We start from the raw sequence: 18,283 nt of genomic DNA, 5'->3' as shown, positions 1-18,283 counted from the left end.
AGGTGTCAGAGCTGGACGCGAGTTTTCTAAAAGCATCTTGGCCTTAGATTCATCTGAAGTTAGCATCAAATTATTTTTAACTCCACCAGCCGCAGATCCAGTGTTTTTTATCCTTCTATGGGCTGCTGGAAATTAGTCATCTGACAGCATGAATCCAGTGGAATCAAGAGTTGTAAAAACAACTTAGTTAAGGATTGAAAAATGTGATTCCAGGGGATTTATTACTTATCTCCTTGTGAAGGTTGGACGTCAACATCTGGACACGTTATATGGTGATCATGGAAAAACTTGAGTTTTTATTGGAGCTGAGGGGGTTGATCAGATGTAGATTTACCAAATCAACAACCAACTTCTTTCTTAAACTCTTGTGAAAAACAGATTTAACAGAGAACAAGTTGAACCTTTGTGTCCTTTGTTCAAGTGAGTGAACTTTGGAAAGTTGTAAAAAAAAAGGTCCATGCACCCATTACTACGCCAAAACCTTTGATTAAAAAGATCAAATGTTTTTCTCATTCTCTCATGAAAGAAAAAACACAAAAAAACAAACAAATACAAATACTCAAAAAGTACAAATAATAAAAAACACTAAGGACAGAACGAGGAGCCCACCCAGCGATCCCCCAGAGCATCACTGACCAAACATCAACCCTCTGTAGCCGATTCCTTCGCTCCATTAACCCCAGCAGTTGACAACTCTAAATACACAATGTTGTCGTTTTCCCTTCTGGACAAAGTTTTGGCAAAAACTTTGAGATTGGACACAACAGCTCCTCCTCGACTTCCCCTCGGGTATTCTCTTCTTGGTGATGAAACACTTCTGCCACAAGATGTCACTGAAGCACAGTTTGGTCTTTTTTATTACTGCAGCAAAACTTGTTTTAAAATACATATGAAAGAATAAAAGTGTTAGACCTATGACTGTAAATGCTTCCTATGAATACTACTACTAATACTACTACTATTTCTTCCTGTATATCAAGGGTTCACTGCATTAACAGACAGGGAGGCATATTATGTTAATTATTATTAAAGCCACAGTTATAGCTAATAAAAGCTTAATGACGTGATTAATGGCTGAGTTCCATTCAGCTGCAGGGATTTCAGAGGAAGTGTTTCTGTTTGTAAGGAAGAAAAAATGCCAAAGTAAAGAAAGTGAGTTGATAATGACAAATATTTAACATTTGAACTTTAAATCATAAATTCTGCAAGTGAAAAAAGACAAGAGCTCAAATATCATGAAACTGAAAAATGAAAATAAACGTGAATTTCCTGACTTTGTTTTTAGTTTGAATGTATTTTTCAATGTTCAAGATCAAAACTTTTGTTGTTCTATTATTATTTTCTAAAATAAAATAAAAAGATTTGAACTCATTTAGCTTCAAGACACCGACTCTATATAAGATTTAGACTATTTTTGTCCATGAAACCAAATGACTGCATATTTAATTTAGAAAACGTGTTTTTGTGCTTCTGATAATATTTTAACAAAAACCTAATTATCAGTTCACATGAGTCACGTTCTGAAAAACTGGATCTGTCACTGATTTGTGCTGCTGAGTCAACAGAAGGATCTTTTCATACCTAACCTCACTAACAACTCTTCAACCACTTCTTCACCTTTCAGGATCTGTGTGAAGAAAACAACAACCTGGGCAGGATGTGTGTTTTGTAATCTTCCTTAAACATTTACGCTCCTGACAGGCAAAGAGATTTACCCTCAACTAAGTGAGTTAATAAGTAGAAGACGGGCCCCTGGGAACACCGTGTCTTGGACAAACTCTTTGAAATCCCGGAGAAAGGTTGTAAGTGAAGGTTATCGAGACATAACTTTGGGTTTCAAAAGTCTAATCTGTGTTCGGTGAAGGTCTGAGAAACAAAAACAAGTTTGAGAGTTGTTTTCTTTCTTCTTTCTAGGCCTATTTTATATATCATATGAAAAACTTTGAAATATGCTAAATACAAACCAAATTCATCTAAATCTGCCTCAATCAGAAAGTGCCCTTTTAACACTGATGATTGACGTGAATGGACTAATGCATCTTCATAATTAGTATGGATGTAAAGGTGGAGCTCACCAACTGCCAGGCCGCACAGCAGTATAGAAGTTTCTTGCTTTATCATCCAAAAAAAGTATTTTCCACATCTCTCAACCTGGCATTAATGTGTTTTGGGTGATTGGGCTCAAAGGTGGAACAGAGGAAAAGAGGAACTGCAGCCAATCCCAGCTGACGTAGGCAGAGTCCAATCAAGACCTAGTAAACACTACGATGCAGCTTCATAGTCGGATACCGTCTTCCTCTATTGTTTTTATGTGGTTTGTTGACCCGTGCACATGAGAGGAGATGTGAGTTTGACAGAGTGATCAGATCTTAATACGGGCATCAGGTTTAACTGTCATCAGGTTTACATCACTTCAAAAGGGAACAGGTGCTGGAGGATAATTCTCATCAGGGCTCATCATGTTTAAATCTTAATTTAATTTCAGACTGATCTCTTTTTGACCATACAACTGAACAACATGGAATCATGGAATCGAACGGCTGCAGGAACAAATGTCGGGAAACATCTTTAGACGCATATGACACTCACATGTTAGCAGACAGTTCTGGTTAGAATTGTGCGTCTAACATCTACAATATATTAATATAATAATATATTAATATGTCTGAAGCATATTGACGTCTACTGACAAATGCAAGTCTATTCATTGTCACATTTCCTGATATTTCCTTTTCTTTCTTTGCTCTATTTTGTTCTCCGCCAGCCACAGAGGGAGCAGCGGTGCAGAGTGACAGGGGAATTTGAAATGTGACCTGAGACATCATCTCTGCATGCATGCACACACACACACGCACACAAACACACACACACACACACACACTAGCAGGAGTACGATCACCATAGCAACCATCATCCACAGCCATTGCCCCCCCTCCCTTCCTCCGTCCATCTCTTCTCCTCTCTCCCCTCCCCCTCTGCTTGGCTCCAATCCGCACAAACACAAAAAAGAATGGGGGGGGGGAGTGTGGCTCCCATCATGCTTTGCACGAGGAAGCAGGAAGAAGCAAGATGCAGTCAGGGTGCACACTGGAGCAGAGTGGTGTGGAGGAACACAACACACTGGTGGTGGATGAGGACGCACCAGACAGGGGGCGATGGCCGACGTTGCCTGTTCAAGCTGCTCCTCCTCTCCGGGTGAGTTCTCCATCGTCTGACGTGCTTTGAAACCAGGAGACTGATGGATGGAGCTTTATGGAGCAGACAGATGGATGCAGCCGGTGGATTTAAAGGGGCAGAGCAGTAATCCCCCCCCCCCTCCTCAGATGGAGCAGGATGAGTGAGCGAGGGATCAAACAAGGTGATAGGCCGGACAGAAACCAATAAGGTCACGTGATTAGTTTTGGTCAGCAGGAGGTGGCTGTGATCTTATAGTGCATTGATGATGTCACGTCCACCAGCACCACCACCACACAATCCAATCTTAAGTGAGTGTATCAGAGGGAGATAAAGACGTTAACGGTCACCAGTTCACAACAACACTGACAATAAAACCATTCAGTCTAATATAATACACACAAGGACACACACACACACACACACACACACACACACACACACACACACACACACACACACACAAACGCTCTCTGTGAGACTGTCATACAAAACACATCTCATTTATATGTTTATATTACACAAAAACCTTTCACAGTAATTTTACTCAGACAAGAACAAAATGACTGTGAAATATATATATATAACTAAAATAAACAGATAGCACTTCTTTTTATTTATTCTTACCTCTGCGCCTGACTGCAGCTACCACTAGAGGGGAAATCACAAATTACCATACCAAGATCATGTCTGTTAAAAGGTGTTTCAGTTTATAAAAAGAGTAAGTGAACGCATCACTGTTCATAAACATTCAGTAATTGTTTTCAGCTGAGTAATAAATTTGTCCTAGTAAACATCAGGACTATACAAACACTTCTCTGGGGTCTGAGCAGCCGTCATCATCCTCGTGCGGCTCTCGTTGTCTTTCAGTAAGTTTTTAACCAGAGCGTAATCACACCTGAGCTGATAATGATGCTATCAGAGGAGCTCCGGCAATAAAAAGCTCCGGAGTCGCTCGGGGATAATACTGATTGAGTTCAGTCGGTTCACTTTTGAAGGTTTTGTGTTAAAGATTCACTCACACACACACACACACACACACACACACACACACACACACACACACACACACACACACACACACACACACACACACACACACACACACACACACTCGACCCCAACACCTCGACCCATCACCTAAAATCCTTTGTTTGCTCTGAGTAAATGTCACAGACTGAACTAGTTCTCATCATATTTATAATATTTACTGAGAGTCACGTGTTTTTTTCTATCACGCTACACATTTTCACATTGTTGAATTCATTTATGTTATTTGAAGTTTCCTTGGAACGTCATGTTTGCCTTTATTTTCAGCATGGTTTTATTTTACTTTATTTTACTATGATCACTGTATCTACACACTAGGTAACAATAGGTTTTTAAACCAAACTATGCTCATTGACATATATTTTGTCAATTCTAAGGCACAATCTAAGAGTTTAAGTTTGATTAAATGTGTATTGATGTTGCAAAATAACTGTGGCTGAACGACAAAAGTAGAAATGTGAAAATACACGTTGAAAAGTACTACACGTGAGAGTACTGTGAAGTTTCTTAACGCTCTATATTAAAAGATTATTAGGTTGGATTTCAGATTTCCTTCTTAGAAACTTACAAGAACTTTTTTTGCACACATTTTACCTGCATATTACTAATACCTGCACGTGTTTTAATCTTTTTCAAGACACAAATATTTTGTATGTCCACTTTTGGTATAGAAATGAACACTTGAAGGGATAGTTCACCCCAAAAATTAAAGTTCCCTCGTTATCTACTCACCACTTTGCCGATGGAGGTGGTGGGTGAAGTGTCTGAGTCCACAAAGCACTTCAGGAGTTTCAGGGGTAAAACAGTGTTGCAGCCAAATCAAATATATTTGAAGTAAATGGTGACCACTTTTTTAAACATAAAAAAAACCATTAAATTCCTCCATACTGCTCCTGTGGCATAGTGGTGAGTAGATAGTGAGTTTGCCCTTTTGGGTGAACTCTCCCTTTAGGTCCCATCTGATTGGTGTATTCTGGCCGATAGAGAGATTTGGGTCATTTCTCCTGCACTTCACACAGATAACAGAGAATTGTCTTTTACTAGTTGCACCACAGGCACAGGTCTTATCTTCTGTTTGCCTTGTAACTCACTCTGTCAACAGGATGTATTTAAAGAGTATAAGATGCCGAACATTTGCGTCTGTGCTCATTTTCACTCTGTAAACACGATCACAGGCCGCCCCCGCCCTCCTCCTCTTAGGCCTGCAGCGCGGGGCAACAAGACACTGGGTTCCAGTAAAGAATTGTCTTCATTAATCTCCACACACACACACAGAGAAACATGCCGTCCCACCCACTGCCGGTGAGCGAGCCAATAGGAAGCAGTGTGAGGGTGAGCAAAGCAAAGGGCTGCTCTTATCTCACTATTTATCCTGCAGGGATCCCACTCATATCTGCTGCTGTCTGAGGGACATCAGAGAGAGGGAAAGGAAGAGAAGGAGGTAGAGAGTCAGAGAGGTAGAGAGTCAGAGAGTCAGAGAGTCAGAGGACGTTTTTTTTTAACTGATTTTTAAACTTGACACATCAGAGACGTGCATTGTCTCGGTGGTGTGACTCTGCAGGTGAGTGCGTCATCACAGTTTACTCACTGGGACAATGTGTGTTGTTACAGTTTGGATTTATCTGTTGCTGATATTGGTTCCTGTGCCCACTGGAAATTTAAAAATTCATCAAAAAGTTTTAAAAGTTGTTGTGTTGATGACAGGGATTTGCTGCAGGTGAACAGATGTCTACATCATGGAGCTGGGCCATATCGCAATTATATATATATATATATATATATATATATATATCAAGATAAAAAATTATATCAGTGGATCAATAATTATCACAATTGTTGTCACATTTCTTTATTTTAAGTTTTGAGATTGATTTTTGCTCCTGAGTAAAGGTTATGGTTTTGAATTATGTTCTACAAACACAGTAAAACAGTTTATATCTAATAGAAATATTGAGATTTTGGTATATTGTATTGATGAAAATTATATTGCGAGAATTATTAATATCATATTATCGGTCAACCCTACTTTGTTCTGTATTTGAATCTGTTCTTCTGCAGACTTATTTACTCTTTTTTGATTTTTGATTTAATTTTGACAATTTACAAGTATTTTCAGCCTTTCAATGGTTAAAATAATAAAAGCTTTATTTATAGTGCATTTTTCAACAGAGAACAAAGTGAGTCACTACAAGAAAACAAATGATTAAAATACAGAAGCATGTTAACAAAGATATGTTTGGATCACTGATAAAACATATTGATATATTGCAGATGGATTTCTAACAGTTTCAGTTTGCTTTATTTCTGAACTGGAACCATTTCCGTTGGTCCACAAGAGACCTTCATCGACACAACTGTTCCGCGCATGAATCTTCAAACCAGCAACTTTTGTCTCTTTACAATGTTCCAGAATTCCAGTCCTGAGTTTCAACCTTCAAACAGTGTTGATTCTTCAGTTGAACACATGATTTGCATCTTTGCTAAACTACCTGTTCTTTAAATAAGTAGTCAGAGGAGAATTGAGCTCAAACATACGTTTTAATTTGCATGTTAAAAGTTAAAGTGACGACATTGAGAATAACATAATATTATATCTTTATTGGTGTTTTTTTCTTTCTGCAATATACATTTGATAAAATATAGCACTAATAAATTATTGAAATAAAGGAATTATTTTCTGTTGGTAATTTCTTTTATATATTATAAACTAACATTGTAGTTGATAAAGAGAAGAAAAGTAGTTACTGCTGTGATATTGAAGCTCCTACATTACTTTGGTTTTGAAAAAATTACCCTAAACAATGATGATATAAATGTTATTATAGCAGCTCAGGATTAGTCAGCTTCCTGTCACATGATGTGTTTTCACCCCTTTAAACTCATGAAATGAGTCATTTGTTAGACACGGTGAGGAGCTTTTCTATCACAGGATTAAAAGCAGGACATTGATTTGAGATGCAGCTTTAATCAATCGCTGCTGTTCACGCCTGACACTTCTATAAATTAAAGGCTTTTGGTGCAGAGTGGTCCTCAGTGTGACTCCTGTTGTGTTTGTCCGTTAATCAGGTGTAATTTCTCTTCTTCTATTGAGAGAAAACCTTGTGTAGTCGCGCCATTTTTATCTGTTTGTGTTGAACACAAACACAAAGTAGTTCTTGTGCTCTTGCAGAAGTTCTTGGATTTTGTGTTTTACGGCTCAATGCTGCACAGGCTCATTATTTGTCACCTGTGGCTTCCATCAGTTAAAAAGTCCGGTTTGGATTTATAACACCCACATGAACAAAGACTCTGTTTTAATTTGATCAAAGGGCTTGTTTCTATGCACAGTGAATGATTAGTTAACAAAGAAACTACAGGAATCTTTATTCCTGTAGTGAATAAAAAACAGAAGCACGATGAAACATATATTTACAGCTGATCTGATTGAAGTTTACATAATTTCTCTTTATCCCTCCATCACATCAGTCAGGGAGAGTTTTCAGGGCAGCCACAGGAAGTGTAAATCAGCCCGTCAGTGTTGTTGTGATGGTCGAGGCTGATAACATGTCATTTATCGTGGTTATGTCACGTCAGACGCAGCTGTGACACGGAGGCGTTGCTCACATGCTTTCATTTGGTGATGTAGTGTCTGTTATGGGGTTTAAACACCAACTCATCATTTTCATGGTGTCATCATCGGTGGAAAACAGAACTTAGACCTTTATAAAAACACTGTGTTACAACTAAACCATCATGGAGAAAAATGCATTGTTTGTTTTTAGTTGTAGTTGTCGTGTCCCAGCCACTAACATGAGCTGCTTTCAGATATTCACTGAACTTCGGATATTCTCCCGGGGACGTGTTCTGTAGAATTTGCCGCCAGCAACTTAATGAGAATGCAGAATATTGTCCGGAAAATTCACCGCCAGAGAGTGGGTGTGTTGTTGATGTTTAAAACAGCCTCTGAATTGGCTTCACTTTAGAGAAGCTGCTGTGTCGTCCATCTTAATATAAATTTCATAATTTCAAAGGTTTCCAACTTTTCTGCTGATGGCGGTAAAAGGCACAGCAAAGCACCCTCAAAGGCACGGAAGAACATACTAGCTAGCAAGGCAAGCTAGCTATTCAGAGGAATAACAAAACCGACAAGAAGCAAATATAAAAGTGACCCAACAGGAGTTAAGAGCCTGAAGGCATCTCCACTAATATTTTCTTTCCATTTTTCTCTTTCCCTGTCTTTTTTGCCTCCTAGGAGCACAGCTGACCACTTTGTCCACCTCCCCTTCCTTGTCCCGTCTCCGTGCTGCCTCCTCTTCCTGCTGAAGACCATGGAGGACGTCTTCAAGGTCACAGAAACCACACAGGCCCGGCCACCTCTCCTGGAGCGGCAGGTTCGCCAGCGACCGTCCAAAGTTTCCCTCCTCAAATCCAACCTGAAGAAGGGCATGACCTGCTCTGTGCCCAGGTTCCGGTCCACCCTGACCGGGTTCTTCCCTGTGGTGGGCTGGCTGCCTAAATACAAGCTCAGAGAGTACATCTGGGGCGATGTCATGTCTGGGCTGATTGTGGGTATCATCTTGGTACCGCAGGCCATCGCCTACTGCTTGCTGGCAGGAGTGGAGCCCATCTATGGCTTATACACTTCATTTTACGCCAACATCATCTACTTCCTCATGGGGACGTCCAGACATGTTTCTGTGGGGATTTTCAGCCTCATGAGCCTCATGGTTGGACAGGTAATGGATCAGATCCTAAGTGAAAACCTGATGAATGAAATGTCGAAGGGAAATAATCAGCATCTGTTGATTATTGGTGTTTGTCTGCAGGTGGTGTATAGGGAGGTGTTCCTGGCAGGTTTTGACCTCAGTGAGGATTCCAAAGCTCCCGGTCCTGATGTGTTCAATGGCTCAATGGGCGTTAACCTCACGGCAGGTGTGCACACTGTGGAGTTAATGGGCCTGCAGTGCGGGAAGGAGTGTTACGCCATCAGTATCGCTGCTAGTGTTACATTCATGGCAGGCGTCTACCAGGTAAAGTTGAATCTGGATTTTACTGTAAAAAAAACAGGTAATTAAAGGCATCTTTTGCAGTTTTTAACTAGTCTAAGCGCTACAGATTCTTAGTCTTTACATCCCCTCACCAGTTCATGATGGCCGTGTTTCGGCTAGGCTTCGTCTCAGTCTACCTTTCGGCCCCCATGCTCGACGGTTTTGCCACAGGAGCCTCCTTCACGATTCTGACCGTTCAGGCTAAATACCTGTTGGGTCTTAAGATTCCACGTTACCAAGGCTACGGCACAGTCGTCGTCACCTGGTTCAACATCTTCAGCAACATTCACAAGACCAACCTGTGTGACCTCATCACCAGTGTCATCTGTATCTTCATATTGGGTAAAGGACTCTATTTTAAACATTTCCCATCAGATTGTCAGTCACTTTATCTTCTTTCATTAATGATATTATTCCCAAAAATAACATAGGAAGTTCGTACATTTCATGAATATGGAATAACACTACATATTTTGAATCGTAGTGGGAGCGAAAGAGATCCAGGAGCGCTACAAGGATCGTATAAAGATCCCTCTGCCGACTGAGCTGGTAGTCGTGGCAGGAGCTACACTGGCCAGCCATTTTGGGGAGCTCAACAGCCATTATGGCTCAAGCGTTTCCGGTCACATCCCCACAGGGTTCATCCCTCCCCAGGTGCCCAGCTTTAGTCTGATGCCACGGGTGGCACTCGATGCCATTCCTCTGGCTGTCATTAGGTACTGCAGCACCAATTAAAACTGCACTATGATGTCTAGCGTTTTAAATTTCTGGATAAAGCCTGAAACGTAAACTAAATGTTTTATCTTCTAGTTTTGCCTTCACCGTGTCGCTGTCTGAAATGTTCGCGAAGAAAAACGGCTACACGGTTCGTCCCAACCAGGAGATGCTGGCCATCAGCTTCTGTAACATCATCCCCTCCTTCTTCCACTGTTTCACCACCAGTGCAGCGCTTGCAAAAACCATGGTGAAGGATTCAACGGGCTGCCAGACACAGGTGAATGAAGTTGTTGAAATGGTCAAACCCATTATCAAGTGTTTTTAAGCTTTCTTTGTGTTTTGACGGTTTAAACAAATGGAATAATTTCTTGAAGCATTGATTGGACTGATTGAAGTGTGCTATACTGCAGATCTTAGTTGTTTTCTAGTTAACCACACTTCTATGCTTAACAACAATTACTTCTTATCTGTTCGTTAACTTTGTGGAAGGTGCTCATCATAAAATCTTTCTCTCCTCCATTTTCACCTTCATCAGGTATCAAGTCTGATCAGCGCCCTAGTCGTCCTTCTCGTCCTCCTCTTCTTCGCACCTTTTTTCTACGCCCTCCAGAAATGTGTCCTTGCTTGTATCATCATTGTCAGCCTTCGGGGGGCACTAAGGAAGTTCAAGGATGTCCCGGCAAAGTGGCGCTCCAGCAGGGGTGATGCGATTGTTTGGCTGGTCGCCATGTCGTGCACCGCCCTGATCAGTGTGGAGCTGGGCCTCCTAGTTGGCGTCGTCTTTTCCATGATGTGTATCATCTATAAGACCCAGAAACCAAAAGTGAGTAACTTGAGCCTGGTTTTTGAAAACTAATACCAATGACGGTAAATCCAGAAAGTATTGAAAATGAATTGTAGATCTTGCACACTAGAACCTCCACCACATCAGAAATGATTTGCTGATCTCAATAAGTTAAGCTGTATTCAGACATGAACTCTGGAAAACCTTCTCCGGAGTTTGCCTTTCACATATGAAGACCGCAGCAGAACATTGTGCAGGTCAGACGCGCTCTGCCGAAATTTTTCTCACATGGGCTCACTTAAACATTTTACCAGGGGGCTGGAAGGAAAAGATCTAGAAAATGTCCGGAGCAACTGACTCTCACATAAAGCCCCTCCGGAAAATTTTAAGGAAAATGTGCGGAGTTCAGTGCATGTCTGAAACAGCTTCAGTGAAAGACTAATATCCGTAAACTCTTCTAATCTAATCTGATGACAGGTCTCTCTGATGGGCCGGGCCAACGACTCTGATCTTTACGAGGATGTGGACGAGTACAAGGACCTCCTGCCACCACCGGGGGTCCAGGTCTTCCGCTTCCAAGCTCCTCTGTACTATGCCAACAAGGACTCTTTTCTCAAGTCCCTCTACAAAGCTGTCGGAGTCGAACCTTTCCTGGAGCTGACCAGGAGGAGCAAGGCAGAGAGAAAGGCCAAAGATATGTTCTTGAAGGAGGCCAAAGCAAACGGGGATAAAACCAACGGAGAGGTTGTTATTGGACTTGTCCAAAGAGAACTGGAGTTCCACACGATAGTTTTAGACTGCTCCGCCATCCCTTTCATAGACTCAGCAGGGCTGGCCGCGTTCAAAGGGCTAGTTAAGGAATATAAAGAGATCGGGGTGAGCTTGCTGCTCGCCAGCTGTAACACCTCAGTCATTGATACCCTGAGGAAGGGTCGGTTCTTTGGAAAGGATGACAAAGACATGAGCAGCTCGCTGTTTCATACAGTTCACACTGCCGTTCTTTATGCAAACAGTCGAAAGCTCCTAAGCAATAGTGCCATTAAAGATGATGCATAATGTAGACTGACGGTGCAGTGACGGACCTTTTCCTGAATTAACAGTTTAATGTTCAGCAGTGGAAAGTGTCTAATTTTAACTTGTACAGACTTTGTTATAGTTTCTCTTTTAGTCTGACTTTGTATGGAATTCCTTTGTATAACATCTTGCTTTTCATCCAGCTGCTCTGATTCAAGCTTACAACAACATGTTAACTTGTCTTCAGATCGAGAGTCACCTCTGGGCCTGTAGCATCGAGTTGGCACCATATCAGTCCCCCTGGTGGAGTGCAGAGGCCCTTTAACCTCTGATAAGTCTCAACATGGGCCTCAATAATCTTTAAAAGACTAATTCAACTTTTGAAGAAGAAGCGTTCGAAAGAAAAGCTTTGTGCTACTACGTGATTCTTCAGCTTCAGTCTGACACTGACGGAGCTTTGTCTTCAAACCGTGATTCTTTACAACACACTTGTACTCTGGCCCTGTTCTCTGGTCTCCACAGCTTCATGATCTGTTATATAAATATATGGGATTTACATACGTCTGAGAGCGAGTCTCAGATGCTGGAGGAGAACGAGTCATCACTGGTGCTTCATGAAAAGTATAATTTTGCTGAGTAAACAAATGGCAGCAGCTGATTGAGACATTTTCTCTGTTCAACACTTTTCATCTGCGGTTTTAGTGTGACGTATAAAATGTAGATTCAAGCAGTTGAATTTAAAGGCTCAAAGTTCAGGTTGGGATAATTCAACAAAGGATTTGTTTTAACTTTGATCGTCCAAAAGACGAGCAGGTCAAGTGGCATTGTAACAAGGTGTGGACATTCTTGTTTGTACCTTTTGAACATTAACATTTTGTAATTTCATAAAGTTGTTCTCTCGTCAAACATTTCTGTGTATTAATTCAAACATAGTGTTTGAATTCATCAACACTGCCTTAATGTTCAATACTTGAATTAAACTGAGAGCATTTTTGATGAACCACTTGTGTCTGTGACTTCATTTTTGTCAGGGTTAGTATAATATATATATTTATAGTATGATATACAGTATATTTAAAGTATAATATCAAAGTAAGGAATATTAAAGATACATCACTGACTGGATATAAAAGTAGATAACATGTCTCCACTTCCTCCCACAAACGAGAAATTAAGCCAAAATATTCTGTATATGGACGCTGCCATCTTCCACATTTGGAGCCAGAGTTAATAGCAGTTAACTATTTTCAAGACAACAACATATTTAAACTTAAAAGTCGTTCTAATGACGGCCGACTGTTTCCCAGAATGATGATTAGTGTAGAGAACCTGAGCAGCTTCACCAGGCATCACTGTTCTGCTGCGTCAGGCTCCACACAACTATCTGTTGGTCTGTGACGTCATGTAATCACAGACATTATGTACAAACACAATCGTCATCATTTAAAACCCTGACTTGTCGGTTTTATGCATGTTGAGTGGTTTTAAATTACAGCACTGCAGCAGGTTGTATTTTACCTAATTTCACTGTGCCCCCGTTTTACTTATTAACTATAAACATGGAAAGAGTGAAATGTTCGTCTCAACCCAGACTGTCAATGATTGAATAAGTTAACGTGTGAGATAGTGTCTCGCGTGAATCACTACTATAATGAATGGCTAATAGCCGTGCAAGTAGAGTATGTTTTTTCAGAATTTTCAAAAGTCTAGGTGTGAATATTACACTGAAGGGTCTCTAGATGATTCACTTTTGGTGCTGGTAGCTCAAAGGTTAAGATAATGGTCCGACATATCTGCACAAATAAGAGCTAGAGAGAGAATTTAAAGCTCATATTGATCAGAAAAAGATTCTCCATCATATGATATCATATAAGTGACACTGTTAAAACGTTATTAAAGGTCTGGGTGCATCCTGTAGGACTATAAACACGACCTTAAGCTTACATATCAACAACAACAACATCATGATGTAGCTATGAAGTCAGTAAAGTACTTTTATATCAGCGTTAGCTTTTACAACCAATAAGATTAGAGAAAGGATTTACAGCTTATTTAGAAGAGCCAATCATCTGTCATCACATGGAATACATGACGACAGGTTTGATAACGACATTTTAAAAATAATTGACAATTTTTAAAACGTATTTATCAGCCAATACATCGTATCAGAATTTCAGTATCGACCCCTAAAAAACCCACATCAGTCGGGCTCCATTAAATATTAAAATATGGAAGTGTATTGCGTTACCTCAACAACTTCACACTGGCCTTATTTAAACATAGGCATCAAGTAGATGAACATTTTCCACACACTCAGTCTTTATGGTGGAGTTTATGACAGATGAATCTCAGGTGCGATAACCACTACAGCTGATTCAGGATTGTGCCTGTAGCCGATATGATATGTGGCTGTTCGCCTGCTCACTGACACGTCAGCAGAAACGTGACTTCATTGAACCCCGGCTCCTTCAAAGGTCCTTTCACAGATAAAAACGTTAATCGTCGAGTGATATGCTTTTAATTGAGCAGGTGTTGTGCAATAATGCATTAAACGTGATACCATAAAATGGTGTGCCTTTCGGCATGCAATAAAGTTGGTTATCAAAATAAAATATTGAATATTAATATTAAAAATATTAATATTAAATAATAACTTTAATTGATTAAAGTTACCTCGGGGCACCACCCTTCAAAGGAAGGGAAAAGATAGCCAATTTATTGATTAAGTCTCATAAAAGTACTAACTACAAATTTGGAACTCTGATTAACAATTAAATTAATAACTATAACCAAAATTACCATATAGATAGTTAGCTAAGTTGAAGGATATAGAGTTATTGACAGTGCAGAGGTTGGCAAAATGCACTTATGCAACATTAATAAAAAAACATTTGTTAAAGAAAAACATTTATTATGAATATAATAAAGTATAAAAACACAAATTACTAATGGTGTACTTACTAAACAAAGTAAGTACACCGTTATTGGAATCTTTACGACATGTAGCGGGGGTCAGAGCTAATTAGGTGAAGAGATATGCGTGTGTCTGTGTATGTTGGTGCCAAGTTAGAGAAAGAGTGTAGAGTGGATGCAACAAAAGACTGTGAAGAGCATAACAAACTAACATTACTTTCCAATAACTTATAACCAAAATATCACAACCCCACAAATCAAACTTATAAACATCACACAGAATCGAATAAACAGTCTTGCTTAGCCTAGTATAATTATTAAGCCCAGTTGTGTTACCCGTCCGTGGAAAGGGGAAAAAAGAAGTTGCTGTGCAGTTTGCAGTTCTGTGACGTCGTCTGGCTGGTTGTGTGGCTCCTGCCTTCGTGGTTCTGTTGAGCTGTGCAGCTCAGTTGCTGGTTGAAGTTCTCCTGCAGGACATCGCGTCGCTGCTAGGAGGTTGGTAGAGCTTGGATTGCGAGGAGGTTTCCTTGGTGAGATGAGCTGGAAGCTGCACCTTTGTGCTCCTCTCGAAGAGTTGGATGGAAAGAGAAGATGTGAGCTGGAGAAGCCAGGCTTCTCCCCTCTGCGATGCAGGAAAAGAGGCTGGACAGCCTTCTCCCCTCGAAGGGATTGTAGAAAGAGAAAGCAGAGAGGGGGAACAGGCCTTATATTGGCCCGGTGACCTCACAGGTCATGGGGCCCAGAGTGACCAATAGGAGTTGAAACTTGTGTCTCCTGTCAGTTTTCACACCTCTGTGTGAAGTTGAGGCATCCTGGGAGACTGAGTTGTGGAGGGTCTGGTTTTCTCAAGAACAAAGGGACATGCGGCCCTAGGCTTTTGACGGCACATGTAGGCCGAACAAATACCAGGTCCCAACACAGGTTTTTAAACCACTTTCTGTCAAAAGGAGTACTTCAGTTTTATTTTTGTCCTTAACTGACGGCTTATTTGTTCAAAAGACAAAAGGTTCCAAGATTTGTTCAGTTCTGCACCTCGTCAGTTGTTGCAGACTGATTCTCTACCGACCTTAAACTATTTGTTCAAAAGCTTCAAATGCTGAATTTCCAGTAGTTATGATATTTTCAGTGCTTTCCACCTTTTATCCAGACGTTTCACACAATCTAATCGAAACGATAGATAAACCAAACTCATAGGCAGCAGTCATTGTTCACACAGGCCATAATGTTTCCCCGATGTAAAAATCACAATTGAAACCAACTACTGGATTATGATAGTCTACAAAAACACCAAAGCTCAGTTTGTTTCAAGAGATAAATACAAATTCCAACATCATGCATTGATCTATTGGCTACATTGCAACACCAGCAGTTGCTATATATATATATTCAGGGAGAAACTTTGTGGTGCAGCAGAATCACAGAACTGTTTATACTGAGTTCACAGGTCGTGTGGCTCCTCCTCTTAGGCCTGCAGCGCGGGGCAACAAGACACTGGGTTCCAGTAAAGAATTGACTTCATTAACCTCCACACACACACACAGAGAAACATGCCGTCCCACCCACTGCCGGTGAGCGAGCCAATAGGAAGCAGTGTGAGGGTGAGCAAAGCAAAGGGCTGCTCTTATCTCACTATTTATCCTGCAGGGATCCCACTCATATCTGCTGCTATCTGAGGGACATCAGAGAGAGGGAAAGGAAGATAAGGAGGTAGAGAGTCAGAGAGTCAGAGGACGGTTTTTTAAACAGATTTTTAAACTTGACACATCAGAGATGTGCATTGTCTCGGTGGTGTGACTCTGCAGGTGAGTGCGTCATCACAGTTTACTCACTGGGACAATGTGTGTTGTTACAGTTTGGATTTATCTGTTGCTGACATTGGTTCCTGGAAATTTAAAAATTCATCAGAAAAAAAGTTTAAAAGTTCTTGTGTTGATGACAGGGATTTGCTGCAGGTGAACAGATGTCTACATCATGGAGCTGGGCCATATCGCAATTATATATATATATATATATATATATATATATATATCTACTGGCACAGAATGACAAACACAGTAAAACAGTTTATATCTAATATAAATATTGAGATTTTGTTATATTGGTATTGATGAAAATTATATTGCGAGAATAATTATCATTTTATCGGTCAACCCTACTTCGTTCCGTATTTATATCTGATCTTCTGCAGACTTATTTACTCTTTTTTGATTTTTGATTTAATTTTCAATTTACAAGTATTTTCAGCCTTTCAATGGTTAAAATAATAAAAGCTGTTTTCTATAGTGCATTTTTCAACAGAGAACAAAGTGCGTCACTACAAGAAAACAAATGATATACAGAATACAGAAGCATATTAACAAAGATATGTTTGGATCACTGATAAAACATATTGATATATTGCAGATGGATTTCTAACAGTTTCAGTTTGCTTTATTTCTGAACTGGAACCGTTTCCGTTGGTCCACGAGACCTTCATCGACACAACTGTTCCGCACATAAATCTTCAAACCAGCAACTTTTGTCTCTATACGATGTTCCAGAATTCCAGTCCTGAGTTTCAACCTTCAAACAGTGTTGATTCTTCAGTTAAACACATGATTTGTATCTTTGCTAAACTACCTGTTCTTTAAATAAGTAGTCAGAGGAGAATTGAGCTCAAACATAAACATTTAAATTTGCTTGTTAAAAGTTAAAGTGACGACATTGAGAATAACATAATATTATATCTTTATTGGTGTTTTTTTTCTTGTGCACATGCCTATGATAAAAATAATAAGCACTAATAAATTATTTCAATAAATTAATTATTTTATTTTCTAGATTTATAACACCCACATGAACAGAGACTCAACAAACAACATGAAAGAACAAATAAACTACAGGAATCTTTATTCCTGTAGTGAATAAAAAACACTGCACGATGAAACATTTATTTACAGCTGATCTGATTGAAGTTTACATAATTTCTCTTTATCCCTCTGTCACATCAGTCAGGGAGAGTTTTCAGGGCAGCCACAGGAAGTGTAAATCAGCCCGTCAGTGTTGTTGTGATGGTCGAGGCTGATAACATGTCATTTATCGTGGTTATGTCACGTCAGACGCAGCTGTGACATGGAGGTGATGGTCACATGCTTTCATTTGGTGATGTAGTGTCTGTTATGGGGTTTAAACACCAACTCATCATTTTCATGGTGTCATCATCGGTGGAAAACAGAACTTAGACCTTTATAAAAACGCTGTGTTACAACTAAACCATCATGGAGAAAAATGCATTGTTTGTTTTTAGTTGTAGTTGTCGTGTCCCAGCCACTAACATGAGCTGCTTTCAGAAATTCACTGAACTCCGGATATTCTCCGGAGGACGTGTTCTAGAGGACACACAATGTGTCTTGCATTACTTGTGCAATGTAGCTCTCTCCGAGGAATAACAAAACCGACAATAAGCAAATATAAAAGTGACCCAACAGGAGATAACAGCCTGAAGGCATCTCCACTGATATTTTCTTTTCCTGTCTTTTTTGCCTCCTGGGAGCACAGCTGACCACTTTGTCCACCTCCCCTTCCTTGTCCCGTCTCCGTGCTGCCTCCTTTCCTGCTGAAGACC

General features: G+C 40.2%; 1 protein-coding gene across 1 annotated transcript; it reads left to right on the top strand.

Moving 5' to 3' along the window:
• Positions 1-3,053: 3,053 nt before the first annotated feature.
• LOC118125841 (sulfate anion transporter 1) lies at positions 3,054-12,602 on the top strand. Its single transcript, XM_035184870.2, has 8 exons — positions 3,054-3,195; positions 8,456-8,939; positions 9,030-9,233; positions 9,347-9,593; positions 9,736-9,967; positions 10,062-10,245; positions 10,504-10,791; positions 11,230-12,602. Exons 1-8 carry the CDS (start codon positions 3,131-3,133, stop codon positions 11,806-11,808), a joined length of 2,283 nt encoding a protein of 760 aa, XP_035040761.2. The 5' UTR covers positions 3,054-3,130; the 3' UTR covers positions 11,809-12,602.
• Positions 12,603-18,283: the final 5,681 nt, after the last annotated feature.

Source organism: Hippoglossus stenolepis, chromosome 18, assembly GCF_022539355.2.
Source record: "Hippoglossus stenolepis isolate QCI-W04-F060 chromosome 18, HSTE1.2, whole genome shotgun sequence".
Classification (NCBI taxonomy): domain Eukaryota; kingdom Metazoa; phylum Chordata; class Actinopteri; order Pleuronectiformes; family Pleuronectidae; genus Hippoglossus; species Hippoglossus stenolepis.
The sequence above is the reverse complement of the archived record's forward strand: the minus strand, read 5'-3'. Positions and strand labels throughout refer to the sequence as shown.